Source organism: Pecten maximus, chromosome 11 (assembly GCF_902652985.1).
Source record: "Pecten maximus chromosome 11, xPecMax1.1, whole genome shotgun sequence".
NCBI lineage: Eukaryota > Metazoa > Mollusca > Bivalvia > Pectinida > Pectinidae > Pecten > Pecten maximus.
In genome coordinates this window covers 31,354,455-31,381,815 of record NC_047025.1, presented here as the reverse complement: position 1 = coordinate 31,381,815, position 27,361 = coordinate 31,354,455, and the positions used below count along the sequence as shown (strand labels likewise).

The 27,361-nt window shown below is 35.2% G+C and overlaps 1 protein-coding gene across 1 annotated transcript; it reads left to right on the top strand.

Annotated features, from left to right (window-relative positions):
• Positions 1–409: 409 nt before the first annotated feature.
• On the top strand, positions 410–25,652 carry LOC117337880 (low-density lipoprotein receptor-related protein 12-like). The gene is made up of 11 exons (XM_033899023.1): positions 410–749; positions 1,085–1,144; positions 4,590–4,722; positions 7,055–7,260; positions 7,773–7,904; positions 10,885–11,052; positions 11,586–11,939; positions 12,371–12,490; positions 13,193–13,312; positions 18,637–18,762; positions 19,629–25,652. The coding sequence occupies exons 1-11, from the start codon at positions 728–730 to the stop codon at positions 20,612–20,614; spliced, it is 2,427 nt and encodes an 808-aa protein (XP_033754914.1). The 5' UTR covers positions 410–727; the 3' UTR covers positions 20,615–25,652.
• Positions 25,653–27,361: the final 1,709 nt, after the last annotated feature.

Genomic DNA, 27,361 nt, shown 5'->3' with positions numbered 1-27,361 from the left:
TTTTTTTTTTGTAATACATGTATTATATGTTATATTTCTATTTCAGATCTGACTGTCCAATGATCGAAAACCCTCCATATGTACTTTATTTGTCAAAATGAAATTGATGTATCTTCTATATATTTGTTGCTATGAAGCGTTTGAACATCAATATATATCTGAATAGAGCTATAACGTGTAACTCAATCCCTACAGTACAGCAAAAACATCACCGTATTAATGTATTAATTATTAAGTATGTAGTAAAACAAGTCAGTTTCGAAAGATAACTCGAAAGATTACTTATATTGTCTCTGCTACTGACTGTACTGTAACATTTTCATGTCAGGAGCAATGAGTGATAAGATTCCGGACACCGTTTTCCGATACCATTTTAGACACCCCGGAACTTGGACGTTCAACGCGGAAGTTCACCATGGAGGACACACCAGCCCTGCAAGTCCTTCTAGAAAAGGATCTAGATCACGTGCTGTCGTCGGTTAGCTGTTAAGACGAGACATTAAGATTTACCTAAATGGAAACATCAGTAGTCCTGTAAACTGTCAGGCTGAACAACCATGGTCTCGAATTTGTCGACAGATTGAAAACCAAGCACCTGCTGTCAAACATTGTCATAAACAATAACAAAACGCGATGCTTAATTAGTACAAGTGTGTGTGAAGGAAGTGTAAGGATGTATTCGCTAGAGATGATGTGTTGATGACGAGACACCAGATATAAATTAACGATGATTAACTTTGGATTGTCAAGTAAGATTATGACGGTTTTTTTTTTTTATCTATTTTTAATGTCAGCTGTTTTGTTTACATAAATAGGCCTACCTTGTTACAGACATATCGGATATGTAAGTGATTATCTTATTAATTCATCTTAATGCGAAAGAACAAAATGACCTCTATCTATACTTGTTCATATGTCCATATTTGTTCATATGTTTTCTGAACTACAGCATACCTAGTGTAATTAATGCTTCTTGTTTTACTGTCAATATAAAAAAGTTGAATATAGGATCTGCTTATGTTTATATATCAGATATATGATACAAGTTCATAATTAATTACCACTGATCATGATTTCATTTCAGCTGTAAGTGTATTGTACCTTATCAATCTGCTGGGTTCGTGTGTCAGGTCCCAGTCAACAGGTATGTATAAACTTGTATACTTTGTAATTTTCGCCCACGTTTAATTTTCGCCCTTTGATGATAGGGCGAATTTAGATGACAGCAAAAATTTCAAGCTCAATTGCAGGATTTACAAGTTACTGTACATAGGCTAATTGTAGTCGGATCCTAAACATACCCTCATACTTTTCAAGTGTGTTTTATTCTATACAAGCAACACGTGTTATATATTTACACTAAATTTAAAAATTATTTATTGTTTTATTCCAATCTATATATATGCATATGAAATAAAATCTAGATCTAAATCTAGGCCTTGTAAATTTGCAATATTACATTGAGTTAAATCGAGAATATGGGCTAAGACAGTGTACTAGGTTTAGTATATTTGATTTAAAAAAAAAACCCTATAAATACTAATTATATAACTAACTTTTAAAATCATTTTTTTAAATGATGCAACCAAAATAGCATCAAATTCTTGCCATTGTGAAGACTGATTTTATGAGTTCATCGTTGCTTGTGGCTTCCATCGATGTCAAATGGACCAGAGAAAGCACTGGTCAGTAATTAGTCACGGTATGGTGAACTTACCACTCATCATGTTTGCTTAAAATCGACCATGCATACCTGATACTATTTGAATCAAAATAGGCTAAAAGTAAATCTGAATGGCTCATTTCCCGAACACCAACTCTGGTAAAGACAAAGGAAGGTGTTTATGTAGGGAGTTCTTTGAAGTTTAGTTATAGTCTGTTTCAATATGAAATACCAACTCAGGTAAAAAAAATAGGGTCAGCTCAGGTACATGAATCAGATATAGTTTTCTAAATTCAAAGCACTATCATATAGAATATTTTACTAGTAGTAATGAAATGAAAATATTATATCAATAAATATATACTGTATAACTTATATAATTATGATAAATAAAAAATCAAATTTTCAAAGCACTATGCCTAACTATAAATTTTACTATTGATAATGACAATATCATATTAAGATATATAAATAGAAAATAAATAAAATTGTTTTCTAAATTCAAAGCTCTAATTATAGATGCTACTATTAATAATGGCAATATCTGTTAATGATGAAATTAACGTTGACTTGTGCGTTCGCTAAAAATATTTCTACTAACTAAACCTGAAACAAATACACACATGAATATTGCTCTACAAGAGCTGATCTATAATGTAATTACATGTATATGGTAATCTTATCAAATCTGGAAAAAGGCATTATAGCGAGTTGAAGAAAACTTTTGTACTGATCAAACCTGGAACAGATACAACTTTACAAAAATATTACAATAGTTTTGCAGTAGGCCTAACTGATCTATATTGTGTTATATAATAGTTAGGGTTAATATTGCTTTCCAGTAAAAAGTATGAATTTAAGATTCCGTAATTATGCCAATTTAAATGCTAATTTATATGTTGATAATCAGATATATATAATATTTGCATCATAAATGAAAAATGATACAAGGTTGAATTTGCTGAAATAATATAAAAGAATGTAAATTAAACAATCACATTTTTTTCTAAATATTTACATTAAATCTGAAAACAAGCACAAATTAAATCAATAAGACGCTAAATTTAATAAAATTAAAATCCAACGATACAATTGATTTACAATTCAAGATTCAGTAAATACATATGTATGCCAAGATGTTGATAATTCAAATATCGAAGCAAAATATGATGATTTTCCAAAGCGTGCTTCAGTTTTATACACTATTTTTTGAAACAGTTTGGCAATCATTAACAGTGAATGCTTTTCTGATCAGCTAAGTTGATTTACCTGTGTTCTGATTTACATGTGTTCTGATTTACCTGTGTTCTTACATTGAGGATATTTCTGTAACAGACTATAACTCCCTATCAACACACCTTAACCCCTATGTAAACACCCCACCCTCACCAGAGTTGGTGTTCGGGGAAGACCCCAAAAAAATAGGGTCAGCTCAGGTATATGAATCAGATATAGTTTTCTAAATTCAAAGCACTATCATATAGAATATTTTACTAGTAGTAATGAAATGAAAATATTATATCAATAAATATATACTGTATAACTTATATAATTATGATAAATAAAAAATCAAATTTTCAAAGCACTATGCCTAACTATAAATTTTGCTATTGATAATGACAATATCAGATTAAATATACAAATAAAAAATAATTAAATTAGAAATTGTTTTCTAAATTCGAAAGCACCAGTTTTAGATGTTAACTATTAATTATGACAATATATGTTGTTGATGAAGTTAACATTGACCTGTGCATTCGCCATTCCGGGTATGATAAACAAAAAATATTTCTATTAACTAAACCTGAAACAGACACACACAAGAATATTTTTCTACAAGAACTGATCTTTAAAGTAGTTATATGATAATCTAAACAAATCTGGAAAAACACAGGTAAAGATTGTTTATTTCACACCTGATTACATTTCACACCTCAGCGGGATATGCAAAGAAAAGAAAATGGGGGAATTAGATAAATCCAGAGTGTTGTGAGAGAATTCTGAACAGAATTTTCTGATTATAAACAAGGAAAAGACATTTCTTAAAAAGTAGTTTAGGGCGAAATTAAAACAGGCGAATATCTTTTGTGTTGCTCAAGGTCGAAAATAACCTGGGGCGAAAAATACCAGGTATACAGTATGTATGTAAGATTTTGATGGTGATCAATAGTCATTATTAATATTGTGTTTCTGACATTACTATTATAGACTTAAAAGTTATATTATTGATAAAATGTTTAATCTCTCATATATATGGAGACATTCATTTCATCAGAGACCTATATAATGTATTATTAGACACAATCAAGACAGAACAAACACTGAACAATATAACAGAAGAGGTATAACTACCGTAGTAAAATTATGTAAAATAGAGGGTTAGTGTGGCTCATGTCACTCAGCTGTCGGAACATGCTCAGGAGGTAAAGCCAGGTATTGTCATGTTGGTGATCATAGTTTGATTCACTTTTGAGCATTTGTTATCACCATTGTTATATGATTTTTCACTGTTCTACTGTAGCTGTATGCATATGGTGCCCAAATAAAATTCCTTGGCATTTTCTTTTTTTAAGTGTTGAAAGATTCCAGGTCATGATATTTTGGTTTGAAATTTTTAAAATTATACCTGGTATATATATATTCTCATATAAATGACCTAAGCTTATATCAACACACTTTTCGAGTCATAGGCGTCAAATACCTGAAAGACTTACTGGGTTACTGTCGGTACACTCATGCCCTGACTGAGCCTCGAACTCATGATCTAGAAGGAATATAGCATTCATCCTTTAACGTGATTGATACAAAATGGAGTCTATTTAATAATACACATATATAGCAAACCAAGTTTTGGATTAAACTAAAGGCAAAATAAGTTAAAATGATATAAAAAACTGAAACATTATGGTATTATTGTGATTTACAGACATCTGTAAGAGTGAGGAATACAACAAGGACCACGGCACTATCACCAGTCCTGACTATCCATCCCCATACCCCACCAACCTCTGTAAGGACTGGTTCATCACTGGAAACACCAATGATGTCATCACCATCAGGTTTGTATATATTCCTTCACAGTGTTCCAGCTAGGATTTGAAAAGGGCAGGGCGCTGCCTAAAAAAGGGGCATTTTTGTGTGCGACATTTTTCCGGGCCTATCTATCTTCTACCTTATTTTACAGGACAATTCAAGTACATCCATGCATTACATGTGACCTAATTCATAGGAGACAAATAGAAATCTGTTGATTTTTTTTATTATTATTTCGTTTGTGTGTAAAAAGGATATCTTCTTTCTTCTCTTTATTCTTCAAATATTGTTTTAAATTTGGATGGTAAAAGTTATGACCTAGAGTAATTCAAAAATAAAATGATATTAGCATTATTTCAATTTAAGGGTGTATTGAGAGAATCCATATATGATAATTACGTTCAATCAAAATGTTACTATCAGTTATAGTCAATAGAGCGATATTTTCAACCAGAAGCTAGTCTGACCAGAGACCTAGCTATATACTAACTAATTAATATAGGTCTCTGGTCTGTCCGTTGTGATTGTAAGACGACTAACTGTAGGTGAAAATATGATGGAGCAAAAGAGAAAAGTTGGTAAAGCATATACGAGAAAAAAATGATTAATTAAAAGAAATTCTATTATTTAATAGAATATCTATCTGAATATAACTATGATGTATCTTGTAAGCGGCGGTAAATTTCTACTTTCACTTTAGAAATAACGGTAAACTAAAATCAGGAAATTATAGCAAGTTCACATTTTCTTGAATTAATTATAAGAAATGGTAAGCAAATTGGGGCCGATCATGATTCGCAAGTTTCTGATCAAACATTTGTTCCGTTGCTCTCGTAAACAAACAGTCCCGCGTGTTGCAGAAATGTAATCACTTGGCTATCACATGACCCGCAGTTAATGCTGAGTGGGCATTTCAGATACGAAAATAACACAATATAAACTAAACTTTTGCAACCATTATTCACATAAGCAGATATTTTTACATGTCCTTTAATTATTTATGAAAAATAAACATTTTGTATAGAAATCCGTCAATCCAACAAGGAATTTGCGACATCTGCATTTACAACGAACCATTTCCGGCGTCCCGCCAAACTTCATCAAAAAAATCAACCGAAAGCTAATTTGGATAACTGGAAAATCACTGGAAAGTGATCTCATGATCATTTAGATATCTACTTAAAAGTTGCTTGGTAAAAACCAGAAGGATTTTGTGTTGTCATGTGAAGAAAATTTTAAAGATATATATAGATCGATCGCCAATATATGCACACGTGCTCATGGGATAACTTTACGACAAACGTGCGGCTCTTTTCGGTCTTGTCAAAAGTTGTTTACATAAGTAAAACAACATTTAATTTCCATCCATTATCATTACTGTGTCCATCTTCAAAAAACCTTCGTGATTATGATTTAATTGGATTACCAACCGATCCTATCGACTCGTCACGGTTAAATGAATCTATTAAAACACCAGCTCGATCCCCAGCTGACCGATCTGCCTCGGGCAGCGTCAGTACCGTGGATCGACCCCCGTGGATAAGGGTCCACAGGTAAGGGGACTAGTGTCACAGGAGGCCAATTAGTGACTGACTGTATATTGCATGGCTTCAGCAAATCGGATATAGAATATACGAGGCAAAATGAGCATCAATGACACTTAGAAAAAGGGCAGTACTTCAGGAAAAGGGGCGGGGCGCATTTCTAACTTTGAATTAGGGGCAGGGCGTCGCGCCCTGCTAACCCGACCTAGCTGGAACACTGCTTCATAATCAGAATAAGGCTCAGTCCTGTAACGTTACCATGTACGTTTCCCTGATGACCCCAGTGTTGTTTAAGTAAATGCATCGCCCTAAACATCCAACCCTGTCCTTCCCAACTCTCAAACTCTTTCCCAACACCTTTCCCCCTCCTCCAGTTGTCTTTTCCTTTTTTTTTTTAGCTCTTTTTCCCCTGAATTACCTTCCTTTATTAGAAAATCTCTGTTCATTTGCACCATCATTCATGTGAACCCTCAGAGATTTTCAGGTCATTTATATACTTACATTAACATTTATCAAATGTAATCCCATCCAAGATTCCCAGTTGCACAGAACTATAGAGGAGGCATTGAAATACACATTGGTACATCATATATAATAATGCTTAGAATCTAATACTTAAATCTCAAATAAATTTGCATTAAGTCAAATTAAAAATGCTCCTATTAGTATATGACTTTTTTGAAAACTGTTATAGATTCTGTATCTATCTAAGGTAATACATACAGTATCAATATTTATGACACAATGACAACAGTTTCTTCCCTGTCAGTTATATACCACTCATGCGGTCACTTTTTGTTGCTTTGATTTCCAGTTTTAAAGCATTTGATGTTGAGACTGGTATTCTGGGATCCTGTGACCGTGACTTCCTGGAGATTGGTCCTGACCCAAAGATCAAAGTATGTGGTGAAATAAGCAACATCCCCAGGGTTTACATTTCCAAGACAAAACATGTCAGAATTCATTTCAACTCGGACTACATGACAACAGGGGCTGGCTTTGAACTGATGTACATCATGGGTAAGTCTGATTTTCAAATAAATTGATAGGTTTTTGTTTGTTAAAAACGAGGAAAATGTCAGTATATACCATAAATATTCGTGAATAGTGCACACTTTTTCTAAAATTCACAAGTGGACAAATTCACTGCGCACTATATATATATATAAGCAGGAATAACCCTTTGCCGATCAGGTGCATGGATGTCATGAATGTGATTTCAGATTTGTAATTGTTGTTTCCTTTGACAGCAGGGTTATGACTAAATACTTATATATAAAAAGCATTTAATAAGTAAATATTGAACAAATAATCAAGGAAATAAATAGTAAATTTGATGTTTAATTCCTTCAAATTGTATATCTATTTATCAGCAGTTACATGGATTTATCTTTGTCGCGCCACACATGTTCCGCACACATAGGATTTCACTTGAGCAAGTTGCCGTATTCAGGTGCAATACCATGTATTATGGCCCAATTAACATTTAGTTTCAATTACTGTTTTTAGTTGTCACTGTTTGTTCATTCCAGGTCCATTAATAACGAGGAAATGCACACAAGACAGGTTCCGCTGTCGCAGTGGAAAGTGTATATACAAAGAATGGAAGTGTAACGGTCTTACCGAGTGTGAGGATAACAGTGATGAAACTAACTGTCCTCATGGTAGGTATAACTGTCCTCAGTGGTAGGTATAACTGTCCTCATGGTAGGTATAACTGTCCTCATGGTAGATATAACTGTCCTCATGGTAGGTATAACTGTCCTCATGGTAGGTATAACTGTCCTCATGGTAGGTATAACTGTCCTCATGGTAGGTATAACTGTCCTCATGGTAGGTATAACTGTCTTCGTGGTAGGTATAACTGTCCTCATGGTAGGTATAACTGTCCTCATGGTAGGTATAACTGTCCTCATGGTAGGTATAACTGTCCTTATGGTAGGTATAACTGTCCTCATGGTAGGTATAACTGTCCTCACGGTAGGTATAACTGTCTTCGTGGTAGGTATAACTGTCCTCATGGTAGGTATAACTGTCTTCGTGGTAGGTATAACTGTCCTCATGGTAGGTATAACTGTCCTCATGGTAGGTATAACTGTCTTCGTGGTAGATATAACTGTCCTCATGGTAGATATAACTGTCCTCATGGTAGGTATAACTGTCCTCATGGTAGATATAACTGTCCTCATGGTAGGTATAACTGTCCTCATGGTAGATATAACTGTCCTCATGGTAGGTATAACTGTCCTCATGGTAGATATAACTGTCCTCATGGTAGGTATAACTGTCCTCATGGTAGATATAACTGTCCTCATGGTAGATATAACTGTCCTCATGGTAGATATAACTGTCCTCATGGTAGGTATAACTGTCCTCATGGTAGATATAACTGTCCTCATGGTAGATATAACTGTCCTCATGGTAGATATAACTGTCCTCATGGTAGGTATAACTGTCCTCACGGTAGGTATGATTGTCCTCATGGTAGGTATAACTGTCTTCGTGGTAGATATAACTGTCCTCATGGTAGGTATTCTGTTCTCTCCATATAGAGTACCGCTGGAACCTTGTCTGGATACTTTGGTTTGTTTGTTCACTAGTTAGAACATACATATTCTTGACAATATATGTTTGTGTTTAAAGTGGAACCTTGCTAGACTGCAGACAGTTTTTTGTTCACTAGTTAGAAGATAGTTAGTTTGGACAATTTCTGTTTCAAGTGGAACCTTGTCTGGATATTTTAGTTTGTGTGTTCACTAGTTAGAATCCTGTCAGTCTGGACAATATCAGTTTGTGTGTACAGTGGAACCTTTTCAGTCTGGACAATATTTGTTTGTGTGCACAGTGGAACCTCGTTAGTCTGGACACTATCAGTTTGTGTGCAAATAGAACCTCGTTAGTCTGGAAAATATTTGTTTGTGTTGAAAGTGGAACCTTGTTAGTCTGGGCAATATTTGATTGTGTTGAAAGTGGAACCTTGTTAGTCTGGGCAATATTTGATTGTGTTCAAAGTGGAACCTTGTTAGTCTGGGCAATATTTGATTGTGTTGAAAGTGGAACCTTGTTAGTCTGGGCAATATTTGATTGTGTTGAAAGTGGAACCTTGTTAGTCTGGGCAATATTTGATTGTGTTGAAAGTGGAACTTTGTTAGTCTGGGCAATATTTGATTGTGTTGAAAGTGGAACCTTGTTAGTCTGGGCAATATTTGATTGTGTTGAAAGTGGAACCTTGTTAGTCTGGGCAATATTTGATTGTGTTGAAAGTGGAACTTTGTTATTCTGGGCAATATTTGATTGTGTTGAAAGTGGAACTTTGTTAGTTTGGACAATATCAGCTTTTATGTAAAGTTGAACCTTGCTATTCTGGACAATATCAGCTTTTGTGTAAAGTAGAAGTTTGTTAGTCTGGATACTTTGGTTTGTTTGTACACTACCATTATGGTAGTATTGTGGTTGTTTGTGTACAGTGGAATCTTGATAGTCAGGACATTGAGATTTTTTTGTGTACAGTGGAACCTTGTTAGTCAGGATATTGAGATTTTTTGTGTACAGTGGATCCTTGCTAGTCGGTATATTGAGTTTGCTTGTTTACAGTGGAACCTTGTTAGTCAGGACATTGAGTTTGTTTGTTTACAGTGGAACCTTGTTAGTCAGGACATTGAGTTTGTTTGTTTACAGTGGAACCTTGTTAGTCAGGATATTGAGTTTGTTTGTTTACAGTGGATCCTTGTTAGTCAGGACATTGAGTTTGCTTGTGTACAGTGGATCCTTGTTAGTCGGTATATTGAGTTTGCTTGTTTACAGTGGAACCTTGTTAGTCAGGACATTGAGTTTGCTTGTTTACAGTGGAACCTTGTTAGTCAGGACATTGAGTTTGCTTGTTTACAGTGGAACCTTGTTAGTCGGTATATTGAGTTTGTTTGTTTACAGTGGAACCTTGTTAGTCAGGATATTGAGTTTGTTTATGTGTACAGTGGAGCCTTGTTAGTCGGTATATTGAGTTTGCTTGTTTAGAGTGGAACCTTGTTAGTCAGGACATTGAGTTTGTTTGTTTACAGTGGAACCTTGTTAGTCAGGATATTGAGTTTGTTTATGTGTACAGTGGAGCCTTGCTAGTCTGGACATTGAGTTTGTTTATGTGTACAGTGGAACCTTGCTAGTCTGGACAATTATGTGATGATTTGCTTCATAAGAAGAGATATTAAAAGAATACATGCTAGATCCTATTTATAGACATGTCTGTCACAGAGCTGTACCTGATTGTATATACTACATGCTATATTGTACATGTTTTTCAAAAGCCTTCCTATATCTGATCTGTAAGTGAAAAGTGAATTGCTAAAAGATAAAAATTAAAATAAGGTCATCAGTTTCATAAGGCACGTCTCAAAAAGCTTTCATTTTGACTTGTTTTAAAACAAAAATTTGGAGGACAATATTTAAACTGAGGTAGCCATTTTGTTGCGCCATTTTAAATTCATGTTGTCACATCATTGTCCATATAATGACATCACAATCAATTTCTGACTGATACAACCAATGAGAACACTCCAAGGGTATAATACACTGGTCCAGCAAATTCACTGGATAACAGGCTAATTCTGTAATAAAATTCTATATTGTACCTTTGTATTTTTGCTGTAGAAGCCACATCAACCATTCCCCCAATGGCAACCACACATACATGTACCAACAGCAGTCTGCTATGTCAGGACATGGAGACGGGTAGGAACAGATGCATTCCAAAAGCGCAGTGGTGCGATGGGGTAAAGGATTGTCTTTATGGAGAGGATGAAGATAGCAAACTGTGTCGTAAGTTACAACATTTTGATAAATGAAAGACTTTGAAATGTCATTCTGACTTACTGAGCTTTTGCTGATATGTCAGTTTCGTTAACGGTTTACTATCATTATTTCCCATTATCCCACTCCTAACTGGTTGACAGGAAGTTGATTGTTTGCCTTTTACTTGGTGGAAGTATATCAGCAGGTAAAATTACCCTTGTGATGCATGAATGATCATACACAATAATAATGCTGTCGTCAAAAAAAACTTATTAGGAAAATCCTTATGTCTAAAAATTTGTTTTTGAAGCATGTTATTGCTGGTATATTTGTGGGTGATTTTATTTTGCTATATTTGCAGTAATTAGATACAGCTTGAAAATAAATATCCAGTGAATATTTAGTGTTCACTGCAGAAATCTAATACCTGTAACCTAGGTCTGACTAGGACAACAGTGAAATATTAGCCCTGTGAAATTTAAACAACTATACAGTACATGTATTTGATACCAAATACATCAATGGCAAATTGCTGAATATGAAGGATTTTTTATTTTCAGCTTCTTTCAAGTGTAACAGTCACATAGACAGTGAGACAGGGTTTGTGGTATCCCCAAACTTTCCCCATGACTACCCTAACAATCTCAGTTGTATCTGGACAATACATGTTCAGGACACATCAGCGCAAGTACAATTGCGGTTTGTTAATTTTGAACTCCAAAGTGAGGCTGGGACTGATTTCCTGACAGTGTATGATGGGACACACCTTAAAGGCAAGGTCATCGGTGTATATTACGGAGGATTGGCTGATGTTCCTACATTGTTGGAGTCCACCACTAATTATGTTACCCTCAAGTTCCAAACAAATAATGTCCGGGCAGAAAGTGGTTTTAACATTACATTCCAGAAGAAAGGTATGTGAATCTACTCCATGATACTATTTATAAATTATAAGTGGTGGTATTTTATGATTTCGAATATTTCTCAGAAAAAATTGTTTCAATAATCAAGAGATAAAGTTCAAACAAAGCTTTTCTGTACTGTGTATCATTTTCAAGTTTTGTATCACATATTATTTTCATTCTGATCAAAATCATTCCTTCATGGCTTCGTTTACTACCTTTATCAGTGTCCCATGCAGATGAGATTTGATATAAGCAAATCAGCGAGTCGCTTAAGCTTGTCCATTGTGATATATAAAAAGAATGGAATACCCAGCATTCTGGTTAATATGAAGGAAGACTTCGGAACATTTAATGCTACCATATATATCATATTATGGATACTACAACATAAGTTTTGACAGTACAGTTTCCTTATTAATATGATTTAATGATTTTGACAGGTGTGTGCCTTCCAGACCAGTCTTCTTGTGGGGCATTAGAGAAAGACTGTTATCCTATAGATAAAAGATGTGACGGGGTGTGGAACTGTCACATTCATGGAGGTGATGAGAAGGGATGTGGTATGTAAACTAAAAATTCCTACACAGCAACACAGAATGTGGGAAATATATTATAATTTCCATTCTGACAAATACAGCATTATTTTCTGCAACTCTCTCTCTCTTCTGCCTTTAAAACATAAAAAAATACCCAGAAGATGTGTAAATGAGAACTAGTTTACTTAGAAATCAATCCAATCAAATAGAATCAGGTTTGACGTCTGACCATGCATATTTGACATGTTTCACCTTTCAGATTTTGTGATTGACTTATAAGTTATGAAATTGCTATACCAAATGTCAGTTGTCAAATGAAAGCACTTGTCATTATGTTAATTTCAGAATATTACAGCAGTTTTGGACCATATATAAAATTAAACCTCTGTAGCCTCCTTGTGTATAATGTCTCTGTTACAGTCATCCTATGACAAGTGTTTACATGTACAATATATGTAGTCATGTCTTTTTGGAATTTTCACATGATGTCAGCTATAAATGATCACATGACCATGCAATAAAACATGACATGGTGATATGTACCTAATACAATTTTTTTTGTATATATCATTTCTTCTAGAAAAAAAAGAGAAAAGAGTGCATCATATAAATGTATATTATAAAAATTTAATAATAACATGCACTATCAATGGTAGATGTGCAGTTACACAAAATAATTTCAATATAATGCGGTAGTTACGAGACAAAATATGACATTTTTTGCAGGTGCTTGTGACAAGGATCACTTTCGTTGTGGTCTAAAAGGCAGTCACCAGTGTTACGAGGAGAAGCAGAGGTGTAACGGTATCTCCCGCTGTGCAGAGCTTGATGATGAACTTAACTGTAGTGAGTATATACAGTATAACAGTCTTGTGCAGGATTGTCATACAGATAGTATAGTGTGATATCCCCAAGGTCATACAGATAGTATAGTGTAATATCCCCAAGGTCATACAGATAGTATAGTGTAATATCCCCAAGGTCATACAGATAGTATAGTGTGATATCCCCAAGGTCATACAGATAGTATAGTGTGATATCCCCAAGGTCATACAGATAGTATAGTGTAATATCCCCAAGGTCATACAGATAGTATAGTGTAATATCCCCAAGGCCCTACAGGACTGTCATACAGATAGTATAGTGTAATATCCCCAAGGTCATACAGGACTGTCATACAGATAGTATAGTGTGATATCCCCAAGGTCATACAGATAGTCTAGTGTGATATCCCCAAGGTCATACAGATAGTATAGTGTGATATCCCCAAGGTCATACAGATAGTATAGTGTAATATCCCCAAGGTCATACAGATAGTATAGTGTAATATCCCCAAGGCCCTACAGGACTGTCATACAGATAGTATAGTGTAATATCCCCAAGGTCATACAGGACTGTCATACAGATAGTATAGTGTGATATCCCCAAGGTCATACAGATAGTCTAGTGTGATATCCCCAAGGTCATACAGATAGTATAGTGTGATATCCCCAAGGTCATACAGATAGTATAGTGTGATATCCCCAAGGTCATACAGATAGTATAGTGTAATATCCCCAAGGTCATACAGATAGTATAGTGTGATATCCCCAAGGTCATACAGATAGTATAGTGTAATATCCCCAAGGTCATACAGATAGTATAGTGTGATATCCCCAAGGTCATACAGATAGTATAGTGTAATATCCCCAAGGCCCTACAGGACTGTTATACAGATAGTATAGTGTGATATCCCCAAGGCCCTACAGGATTGTCATACAGATAGTATAGTGTGATATCCCCAAGGTCATACAGATATTATAGTGTGATATCCCCAAGGTCCTACAGGACTGTCATACAGATAGTATAGTGTAATATCCCCAAGGTCATACAGATAGTATAGTGTGATATCCCCAAGGTCATACAGATAGTATAGTGTAATATCCCCAAGGTCATACAGATAGTATAGTGTGATATCCTCAAGGTCATACAGATAGTATAGTGTAATATCCCCAAGGTCATACAGATAGTATAGTGTAATATCCCCAAGGTCATACAGATAGTATAGTGTGATATCCCCAAGGTCATACAGATAGTATAGTGTAATATCCCCAAGGTCATACAGATAGTATAGTGTGATATCCCCAAGGCCCTACAGGACTGTCATACAGATAGTATAGTGTGATATCCCCAAGGTCATACAGATAGTATAGTGTGATATCCCCAAGGTCATACAGATAGTATAGTGTAATATCCCCAAGGCCCTACAGGAATGTTATACAGATAGTATAGTGTAATATCCCCAAGACCCTACAGGACTGTTATACAGATAGTATAGTGTAATATCCCCAAGGTCATACAGATAGTATAGTGTGATATCCCCAAGGTCATACAGATAGTATAGTGTAATATCCCCAAGGCCCTACAGGATTGTCGTACAGATAGTATAGTGTAATATCCCCAAGGCCCTACAGGACTGTTATACAGATAGTATAGTGTAATATCCCCAAGGTCATACAGATAGTATAGTGTGATATCCCCAAGGTCATACAGATAGTATAGTGTAATATCCCCAAGGCCCTACAGGATTGTCATACAGATAGTATAGTGTAATATCCCCAAGGTCATACAGATAGTATAGTGTGATATCCCCAAGGCCCTACAGGACTGTCATACAGATAGTATAGTGTGATATCCCCAAGGTCATACAGATAGTATAGTGTGATATCCCCAAGGTCATACAGATAGTATAGTGTGATATCCCCAAGGTCATACAGATAGTATAGTGTAATATCCCCAAGGTCATACAGATAGTATAGTGTGATATCCCCAAGGTCATACAGATAGTATAGTGTAATATCCCCAAGGTCATACAGATAGTATAGTGTGATATCCCCAAGGCCCTACAGGACTGTTATACAGATAGTATAGTGTGATATCCCCAAGGTCATACAGATAGTATAGTGTGATATCCCCAAGGTCATACAGATAGTATAGTGTCAACTGTGATATCCCCAAGGTTATACAGATAGTATAGTGTGATATCCCCAAGGTCATACAGATAGTATAGTGTAATATCCCCAAGGTCATACAGATAGTATAGTGTCAACTGTGATATCCCCAAGGTTATACAGATAGTATAGTGTGATATCCCCAAGGTCATACAGATAGTATAGTGTAATATCCCCAAGGCCCTACAGGATTGTCATACAGATAGTATAGTGTGATATCCCCAAGGTCATACAGATAGTATAGTGTAATATCCCCAAGGCCCTACAGGACTGTCATACAGATAGTATAGTGTGATATCCCCAAGGTCATACAGATAGTATAGTGTAATATCCCCAAGGTCATACAGATAGTATAGTCTGATATCCCCAAGGTCATACAGATAGTATAGTGTAATATCCCCCAGGTCATACAGATAGTATAGTGTAATATCCCCAAGGTCATACAGATAGTATAGTGTGATATCCCCAAGGCCCTACAGGACTGTTATACAGATAGTATAGTGTGATATCCCCAAGGTCATACAGATAGTATAGTGTGATATCCCCAAGGTCATACAGATAGTATAGTGTGATATCCCCAAGGCCCTACAGGACTGTTATACAGATATTAAAGTGTGATATCCCCAAGGTCATACAGATAGTATAGTGTAATATCCCCAAGGTCATACAGATAGTATAGTGTGATATCCCCAAGGTCATACAGATAGTATAGTGTAATATCCCCAAGGTCATACAGATAGTATAGTGTAATATCCCCAAGGTCATACAGATAGTATAGTGTAATATCCCCAAGGTCATACAGATAGTATAGTGTGATATCCCCAAGGCCCTACAGGACTGTTATACAGATAGTATAGTGTGATATCCCCAAGGTCATACAGATAGTATAGTGTGATATCCCCAAGGTCATACAGATAGTATAGTGTGATATCCCCAAGGTCATACAGATAGTATAGTGTGATATCCCCAAGGCCCTACAGGATTGTCATACAGATAGTATAGTGTGATATCCCCAAGGTCATACAGATAGTATAGTGTGATATCCCCAAGGTCATACAGATAGTATAGTGTGATATCCCCAAGGTCATACAGATAGTATAGTGTGATATTCCCAAGGCCCTACAGGATTGTCATACAGATAGTATAGTGTAATATCCCCAAGGTCATACAGATAGTATAGTGTAATATCCCCAAGGTCATACAGATAGTATAGTGTAATATCCCCAAGGTCATACAGATAGTATAGTGTGATATCCCCAAGGTCATACAGATAGTATAGTGTAATATCCCCAAGGCCCTACAGGACCGTTATACAGATAGTATAGTGTGATATCCCCAAGGTCATACAGATAGTATAGTGTGATATCCCCAAGGTCATACAGATAGTATAGTGTGATATCCCCAAGGCCCTACAGGATTGTCATACAGATAGTATAGTGTGATATCCCCAAGGTCATACAGATAGTATAGTGTGATATCCCCAAGGCCCTACAGGATTGTCATACAGATATTATAGTGTGATATCCCCAAGGTCATACAGATATTATAGTGTAATATCCCCAAGGTCATACAGATAGTATAGTGTCAACTGTGATATCCCCAAGGTCATACAGATAGTATAGTGTAATATCCCCAAGGCCCTACAGGACTGTTATACAGATAGTATAGTGTAATATCCCCAAGGTCATACAGATAGTATAGTGTGATATCCCCAAGGTCATACAGATATTATAGTGTGATATCCCCGAGGCCCTACAGGACTGTCATACAGATAGTATAGTGTAATATCCCCAAGGTCATACAGATAGTATAGTGTGATATCCCCAAGGTCATACAGATATTATAGTGTGATATCCCCAAGGTCATACAGATAGTATAGTGCAATATCCCCAAGGTCATACAGATAGTATAGTGTGATATCCCCAAGGCCCTACAGGACTGTTATACAGATATTATAGTGTGATATCCCCAAGGTCATACAGATAGTATAGTGCAATATCCCCAAGGTCATACAGATAGTATTGTGTGATATCCCCAAGGTCATACAGATAGTATAGTGTAATATCCCCAAGGTCATACAGATAGTATAGTGTCAACTGTGATATCCCCAAGGTCATACAGATAGTATAGTGTAATATCCCCAAGGTCATACAGATAGTATAGTGTAATATCCCCAAGGCCCTACAGGACTGTCTTACAGATAGTATAGTGTGATATCCCCAAGGTCATACAGATAGTATAGTGTAATATCCCCAAGGTCATACAGATAGTATAGTCTGATATCCCCAAGGCCCTACAGGACAGTACCCCCAAGGAGTATTAGGGGGTGTCTCTGGTTTTTTACCTCTACCTTTCCATCTGTCTAGTGTGTACAGGATTTTGTCTGCACAGCTTCCTAGGTTTTCATCAAAATTGTGTGAAATAAGACTAAGACAACTCCTACAGTTTTGATCCAATCTTTCCACAATGTCACTGATGTAGTCAGCATACAGTGGGCACCTGCACTTCTTCTCAAGACCCAAATAAGGTAGAATCAAGTACTCTGCAATGTTGGAAGGGTCTTTTCATTTACTAATTACATGTATATAAAATTGTGAATTTCATGACCATGGGTTCTTACATTTGCCCCTGGGGAAGGGGTAAACTTTACTATAGTTTATACAGGGAAATCCCATTTTCGACGATCATTTGTTTGATTTCTATTAGAATTCATTGAAACTTGGTTAACATTATTATCATAGGAGACATTTTGATGGTATGCGCATGTTGGCCTTGACTGACCCCAAGTGGCTGATGGGCAGAACCAAAAAGGGATAAATTAACTGAAATATTTCAAAACTCATGTAACTGTTAAGGCCCAAGGCCTCTTGTTGTGTTTGTAGACAGCATCTTTCTAGTTTTGCCCCATTTTATCTTGATTATTAAGTGTTTGGGGAAGAATGAGCAATTTAATTGGAGAGCGAAGGGTATCAGATAGTCATCCTTGTGATAGTTCTAGTTTAGTTCGTCAAAGGCCAAGACTATTGGCCACAGATCATCTTTTCATTCTTTATCACAGTAAGATCTATAAGAGCTAATTTTATATAAGATGAGTTAATTTCAGCAAGTTTGGCAACTGCCAATTAAAAATTGAAAAGTTTTGTTTACAAATTGAAAGGTCGACAATTTGTATTGTTCCAGATCCTGTTTTATGTGGCTCCCACAATGGAACTTTTCTGTGTGATAATAAGCGATGTATATATGAGACATGGAAATGTGATAAAACCAACGACTGTGGGGATAACAGTGATGAAATAGATTGTCCAAGTAAGTAACAATTTGGACAGATTGTCCAAGTAAGTAACAATGAAGACATAGATTGTCCAAGTAAGTAACAATGAAGACAGATTGTCCAAGTAAGTAACAAAGAAGACATAGATTGTCCAAGTAAGTAACAATGAAGACATAGATTGTCCAAGTAAGTAACAATGAAGACAGATTGTCCAAGTAAGTAACAAAGAAGACATAGATTGTCCAAGTAAATAACAATGAAGACAGATTGTCCACGTAAGTAACAATGAAGACATAGATTGTCCAAGTAAGTAACAATGAAGACATAGATTGTCCAAGTAAGTAACAATGAAGACATAGATTGTCCAAGTAAATAACAATGAAGACAGATTGTCCAAGTAAGTAACAATGAAGACAGATTGTCAAAGTAAGTAACAATGAAGACATAGATTGTCCACGTAAGTAACAATGAAGACATAGATTATCCATGTACAATTTTAGGTTGTATATTAGCCAGTAGTGTATGTATTCCTTTGTAAAAAAAAACAAAAAAACAAAAAAACTTGAATTTTATTTGTTAGAGATTGTGTAACATATTTAGTTACATATTTGGGCCATATTTTGTAATGAAACTTACTCTTGAGAACATCATATGATAAGGTACAACATTGTTTTGATATCTTTTTATGCAAAAAAGTGAACCCTGTTATACACCTGATGGGCAACACTGAGTACCAGTAGGCCTTAGCACAGGCCCATTAGACCTTTTGAATTACTTAAGAAATACTTGGTGGGTTGTCTATATAGTTACTGCAAAGCATCTGGTTTACCTATGCATGTTCCTATTAATAGTGTTCCTGTTGACACATTTCTATAGGAGATAAATTCCATGACTGTTTCAGGAAGTACAAACCTGATAACCATTGCTGCAGTGGCTGGCTCTTTAATTTGTGCTCTGCTGTTGGTCGTGGCCATGGGCTGTACATGTAAACTTTACAATCTCCGAATGCAGCAGTTCCACGGACCACGACATGAGACACCACTTACACGAATGTACACAGAGTTTATGAGGAGAAGGGCGCCTCCACCTTATCATGAGGCCATGCTCACATCACGGCCTTATGATGAGGTGCGACAGGAGCTTGCTGAACAAAGCAACCAAAGTGAAACCTCAGGATCTCATTCACGTCGTCATCGTCGACGAACAGCTCGCTTAGCCCGCCAACAGCAGATGGCATCATACAACACTACAGGTCAGTCTGGTGAACAAAATGATAGCTGTCCAACTGATACAACAAACAATCAGCAGATAGGAGGAAACGCACGCACAGGTGAAAGTTCACAGACTATAAATAGTTCAAATTTGACATGGAACACAGATTCACATTCATCAACACTGGCACTTATACCCGACAACAGTAGTGATACTACAGAAGGACCTGACGAATCGGGAGATGACAGCGATCAGCAAGACGGTGAACATGTCAGTTTCTCAAACAATATTGGCATAACAGCAAGATGGCAGCGTCCAAGGAATTCTGGGAAAGAAAATAATAGTAGCGAGTGTCAAAATCTCCTACAGACAGATCCTCCAGACTCCCCGCTCTCCACTGGCAGGGGAAGCGGTGATGTAACTACAACATCATGTGACAGTGTTGATCCGTCTTCTGTCATCACCGGAAACACTCGTGATAGCGATAATGAATCTGATAAATCCTGTGATACTGATCTGTTGGGTGCTTCGTCCGCATTGCTCTGTCAGGGTGAAAGTCTCATATCCTTTACTGATCCAGATGTGGACAGACCTCAACACGAGACGAGCGAATCCTCCAGCGACACTGATGTTATAACCATTGGTGAAAGTTCATCTCATTCAGAGTTATTTTGATTATGTTTGGTTGGAGGTAGGTTGAACCATCCTACCTCGATATATGTACAGTGTTGTATACATTGTCCTTCACTATCGAACATACCAATTAGTACATACATGTAATTATAAGATGATTTTGCATAATCTATTACCTAAATGTGATTTTTTAGGTCATTTGAGTGAGACATAATTCTCAACTTAATTGACTGACTATAATCACCTTTTGTCCGTCGTCATGCATCATCTTAACATTTTGACTTTTTCTTTCTCATCTAAAATTGTGAATTATATGGTCCCCATCGCTCTGATGTCTGAGGGGTGGGGCTAAAAGTGGTTGTATTGACTGAAATTAACATAATTAATGGGTCTTATGTTTCCCCCTAGGTAGGGGGTAAACTTTACAATAGTATAGGGATATCACATTTTGACCATGATTGGTTGATTGAATTTAATGAAATTTAAAAAAAATGTCTTCTCAAAACCTCGTAATGGTAGAATCAAATACTTTTCATAGATGGAAGCTCCGCTAAGGGTCTAATGGTGCTTTACCAAAATAGCAAATTTCATGCCCCTTGGTTTTTCTCTTGGGAAAGGGTTGACATTTATTTACTATGGTTTATATTGGGAAATGATACTTCAGATACATTTTGTTAATTTCAACTTGGAATGATTCCAGCTTGTTTTAAGATATGACCCTTAATTGACAATATGGTACATAGAACATTTGGACTAGCCCTACCACAGGGACTCAAGAGCAGGGCCCAAAGTAATCTTATTGGATTTTATTTAATCAGTAACTAAAGGTTCTTTTTGTTGTTTGAAGGGTCTAGATATCCCCTGGCTACATATTAGGGTCTAGACACCATTCCCTGTCTACATATTAGGGTCTAGACACCATTCCCTGTCTACATATTAGATGTCTAGACATCATTCCCTGTCTACATATTAGGGTCAAGACACCATTCCCTGTCTACATATTAGATGTCTAGACACCATTCCCTGTCTACATATTAGATGTCTAGACATCATCCCCTGTCTACATATTAGGGTCTAGACACCATTCCCTGTCTACATATTAGGGTCTAGACACCATCCCCTGTCTACATATTAGAGTCTAGACACCATCCCCTGTCTACATATTAGGGTCTAGACACCATTCCCTGTCTACATATAAGGGTCCAGACATCATTCCCTGGCTATATATTAGGGTCTAGACATATTCCCCTGGCCTCACAATTTTAAAATGATCATTATAAGATCCAATTATGCCGGAATACTCTCTCTAAATTAAAGGGTTCAAAGGTTGTTTATCAGAGTTTCTCTACTCCTGTACGTAATAGAATATAATATAATGGAATTGTATAAGCTAGAAAATGTGGTAGGTTGTTATGAATATTTTACTGTAACCAACTCCAGGGGCTCGGGTTCAAGTAGTCAGGTGTACATGTACTTAATTTTTTTACAATATCCTTATTTGGGCCCAGAATCAAATGCTCTTGGGTCTTGAATCTGTATGCTAGATATGGATTGAGGTAGTTTTATTGTTTTTGGTCACCTTGCATAATATTTTTGCTTATATTTGAATAACAGAAATTAGCTTCATGGATGTGTATAAATAAATCAGAACTCAGGTGACTGTTGAGGCCCTTGGGCCTCTTGTTTCCAAAAAGTGATATTTTCCTAGTAAAATTATATATATTGTTGATATTGTTGGCATTTAATTGCCTTATATGTATAATGCAACACTCTTGATTTTCATCAGTTGTTAAAAAAAGTCAAGATAAAATGTAATCCAGCTTTGTCACTATTTGTTGAAAAGTCAACAAAAGGATATAGCCTAGTTACCTCATCAAATTCTTCCAACTTTCTGAGAGTGGATACATCTGCCTCATTTTGCCCAGTTTAGCAAACAGAAGTGTATATTTATCACGTAATTCAACTCTATTTTATGCGTTAATTTATCAAAGAAATATTTTGTCGTCCCAGAAATGAGTAATCTTGTATATATATCATACACATGTTCTGTTTGTTGCTTCATTTTGTAGTTTTACGACCATTTAGTTGACACAAAAAAAAATTTTTCTGCGTACCTGTTCATTTTTGAGATGTTAGGAGTCACTGATGCATACAATTGTGACTACCTACCGTTACATTCATATTCAAGGTGTAATTTCAACCATTAAACTATAAGAAGTAATACCCAGAACAATGTTAGTTTACATGTAGGAGAATGACTGAGTAGTAGGGTACAAACATCTATACTTCAAATTGCTAAACGAAGATGAAATGATCTTAACAAATCAATTTGTATTGGAATAATTAATGCCTTCACTGGTGGAATGTACTGCAAAATGGAACATGCCATTGATAGAGCTTCAATTCCAACACTGTGGTTGAACAGATCTGAAATCATTTCTTATTAGGTTTATATATACATGTCCCCTAGCGTTAATCTTACTTTAGTAGAGGTTTATAAAAATAGAAATGAAACAACAGACTCCTTTTACATTTTTCACAAGAAATGGAAACTCCTAGATCTGGAACTTAAAATGTGGGAAATCATTCCAAGACACGAGTACCTGCATGGATAGTGATCATGAGTGTCCTGGATTAGTTGAGCTGGACTTACTAGGACTAAGTATAGATAGGAAAAACAATATACAGAATAGTATCTAGTGTTCATATTGCACCCTAGTTTATAAAACTAAAAGCATTGAACAGTATATGTATGGTACTAGAGTTACAAAAATAAAAATCTATAGAAAATAATCAATTATGAATCTTCACTTCAGAAATAGCCTGTCATATTCATTGAAAATATAGAGTGTCATTGCATTCTCAATCTTTTAATCATCTTTCTAGAATGATTTTTTATAGTGTTTAGGCCCAAGTAACCATGCTATGGAACCCTGTACAGTCCTACAGAGTTTAGCCCAAGTAACCATGGAACCCTGTACAGTCATATGCCCGGGTAACCATGGAACCCTATACATGTAGTCCTACAGAGTTTAGCCCAAGTAACCATGGAACCCTGTACAGTCCTACAGAGTTAAACATAAAGTCCAGTTGTATATATACATATTATATATATTGCTGAAAATATTGAGTTCTTTATTTTGTGTCAAATACGTTGACACACTAAACCATTATATGCATTTAAATTGTAAATCTATTCCAGATTTGAATGATTTTTTTCCCTTTTTTTTTTTCAATAGAATTTTTATAGACCTATTCCAGATTAAATTGTACATTTCCATTGATTAGAAATACATGTGTCACAGCTGCATTTGTTTTTGCTTTTGTACAATTAATTATATTTATTTAAAGAGAAATGCTGTTATTATTGAACTATCTGTGATTCTTTGTTTTGTGTAGGATGGTACTTGTGCTATTAATTTGTGAATCATGTTTATATTATTTTGAAACAATGATATGTGTAATACACGGTATGTTTGATACATATGTGATGTGTTCCATATGAATTTGTGATTGCTTGAATACAGTAAAGATTCTTCAGTACATAGTTTATCGACATAATTAACATTAATTGGTAAAATTGTATATCAAATTAGTGCAGAGAGATAGCAAGGTGCTAAAATTGATGTTTTGTGGTATTTTACATACATGTATGTACACTGGAAACCAGAGTTGCTAGAATGTTTGTGTCACTTTATATATTGGCACTAAACAGCTGTATAGAGATGTATTTGGTCATGATAAATATTCCAGACATGGTTCAAAGCTTTTTTATCTACATGTACATTGGTCCTGAATTGTCAATTGGCTGTTACAATGTAGCTACATTGTATAGGAAAGCATTGTAATTACACAAAAAATATATTGAATCTCAAATTTTATCTGTAAAAGCACATATGTTTATGATTGAAAATTAATTCAATCTATATATGATATAGATAGCAAGTTTTATATAGGCATACAATTATACAACAGGTGTACAGTAATCACACCTGTCTCACACCAGTGCCATCTTGTATGAAATAATTGTCAGATTTCCACCAAATTAAGTTTGTTTCATTTATATTGTGTTTTTTTTTGTATTGATAAACATACCCTGATTTCTTTTGTATGCATTGTTTCATGTGTTATTGGTTGTTTTAAATAATATTTAATCAGAAATATTTTTATGCACAGAAGTCCATTTGCCAAAGTGTATCAATTCTAATCATGAGATATTCTTACAGATGCCATATTATTCACACCATAAGAGCAAATAATTTTCTCAATGTTCCAGTAACAACCTTTTTTGTTGTGGTCATCAAAATATGATGTCCATAAATATGGACACTGCTTGATTCTGTGTCCCATATGTTTCCCAAATGTGTGGGCCATACACGATTCCAATAAATGTGGGCCCTGACTGATTCCCTTCATTTTTGTGAACAATTTTTTCAGTTGAAAAGTATCCCCACAACCACTGCATACTGTATCATTTCATGGTTGTAGAGCAGAGTACTGTTTTTATCTTCAAATAAGCCCAGAGCCTGTTCACAAATAAACACTTTCTTAAATTTTATGAAACCTTCAGTTTCAAAATAGTAACCAAAATGTTATTTACAAATAAGGCCTCCCCAAATTCCAGAACCATGATTTTGCACTAAGTGAGAGGGTTTATCTGATAATAAATACAGTATGTATACCTATACTGAGTGTCTCCAGCTCATTAACCTACAATGTAATTAGTGGACCTAAATCAATTTACTGATTGATACACTGATTTTAATGCAAAATGATCGGGGTATTGATAACAAAAATGACATTACATGTTAACTTTGTATTTTGCAGAACATTTTTCGTGTACCTTACTCTCCCCAATATGAAATCCTTGATTGAAGGCATTCTGTATATACTTAAACCATGTTAAACCCAACAGAGTTAAATACACTGTACCAACATTATATAGAGTGATCATCATGTTTTGTCTTGTGTACATCTAAACTATGTGGAATCTCTTGTGATATAAAACAGGTTTGTTCTGTTGAAGATGTTTTGATTGATAAATTATCAAAAAAATGATTACCCCCCCCCCCCCCCCCCCCCCCCCCTTTTTTTTGCTTAGAAAATCCATTTAAATGAAGGTAATTACTGATGTGTGAAGTAAACATGCTGTATTTTTATGTCTGAATCTGAGATTGTTTTGCTTTACATTTATATAATTTAACCAGTATCAACAATATATGTATGAATACCAAGCAACTATGCCTGTATAAGTATCAAGCACATTTTATTGTGTTAAGACTGATCACAAAACAGTACAGCTGAAAGAAAAATGTGGATTCAAGATTCACATATTGTAATATGTTGGAATAGAACTGGGTTGCATACAACGTTCGACAAATTTAGAAAAGTGCATTTCAGACTTAATATCAGTTAATTCTTCAGTCTTATTATCCCTCTCTCCGTCAATTTGGCCAAACTTTGTATTGTTATGACATGTCTCCCAGAACTTACAGAATTCAATGGTTATGATAAATTTGTATATGATGTTATCAAACAGAGATTTTATGAGATACATGTACAGGAAATGTTGGGAAATATAAGTAATAATTCAAGAGGGTTCTTATACCAGCTTATTATTGATCATTTCTCAGTACAATGTTATTTGTGTAAACCTTTACCAGCAATTTATGAAAAAAAAATTGCTCTTTTCAGATTGTCTTATCATAGTTTAAATTTAAAATTCCAGTATAAATAGAAACATACAAAGAAATAACAGATTGTGTACTTTGTGCAATGAAGTAAAAGTTGAAGAAGAATTTCATTTTGTTCTGAAATATACCTTTTACAATGATCTCAAATGTAAATATGTAAAACCATACTAATTTAGAAACCAAGTGTTTTTAAATGAATTCTGTTATTAAGTGTATGGAATATGAAAGAACTTTGTGATCTAGGAAAATTCTCATCTTTATTTACTAACTGAAGCAATGAAAATGTTTGAGTGTATCAGTCCTCTTTTGGTATGTACTGGTATACCACAAATGTACATCTTAGTATCTATTAGTAACTGTCAATTGTTTATTTATAATAATTGTGTTTTCTCTAACATCTCAACTTGTTGATTTAACTTTTAATTGTTCACCTCTCCATCAATTTGTATGGACCAAGTATAGAAAAACACTCGAATTGTAATGTTCACTCTTTTGTATAAAAAAATGGATCAGAAATACAGAATTTTACGTTAGTTAACAAAGTAGGGGGGGGGGGGGATGTAATATTTTACTGTGAAGTCATGAATGAATCACTACTTTAGCCCTGCTAATTTGTGTAAATTCTAATTAAGAATGTCAGTTAAAAGTGTCCGATATATATATATTATTTAACCTGTCTTTATTATCTCTCACACATCACAACCCGAAAAACCTATTTTTGATACTTATCACTGTATAATGATGCGCTTCAGAGATACATTAAAATGAAAACAAAAATGATTTAAACATGTTGTTGTGTTCTGTTCAATATTAACACCAGTTGGTGAAGATATTAGAGAAGTTTGAAGGAAAAAACTCTAATGAACCTCCATCTCCATGGAGGTTCGTGAGATTGTAAATATTCATAATTGCATTTATTTGTGAAATATAGTAAAGTTCCTCTTAACAGGGAAACTCTTCAGGTAAACATGCATTCATCTATCTGCAATAAGTTCTAATGGTTTGAAAAAAGAAAAAAAAAAAAAAAAAAACTCCCAAGGATGTAATTGTTGTTGGCTCCAGGGTGATTGGAACACAGCGCTAATACTATCTCTGG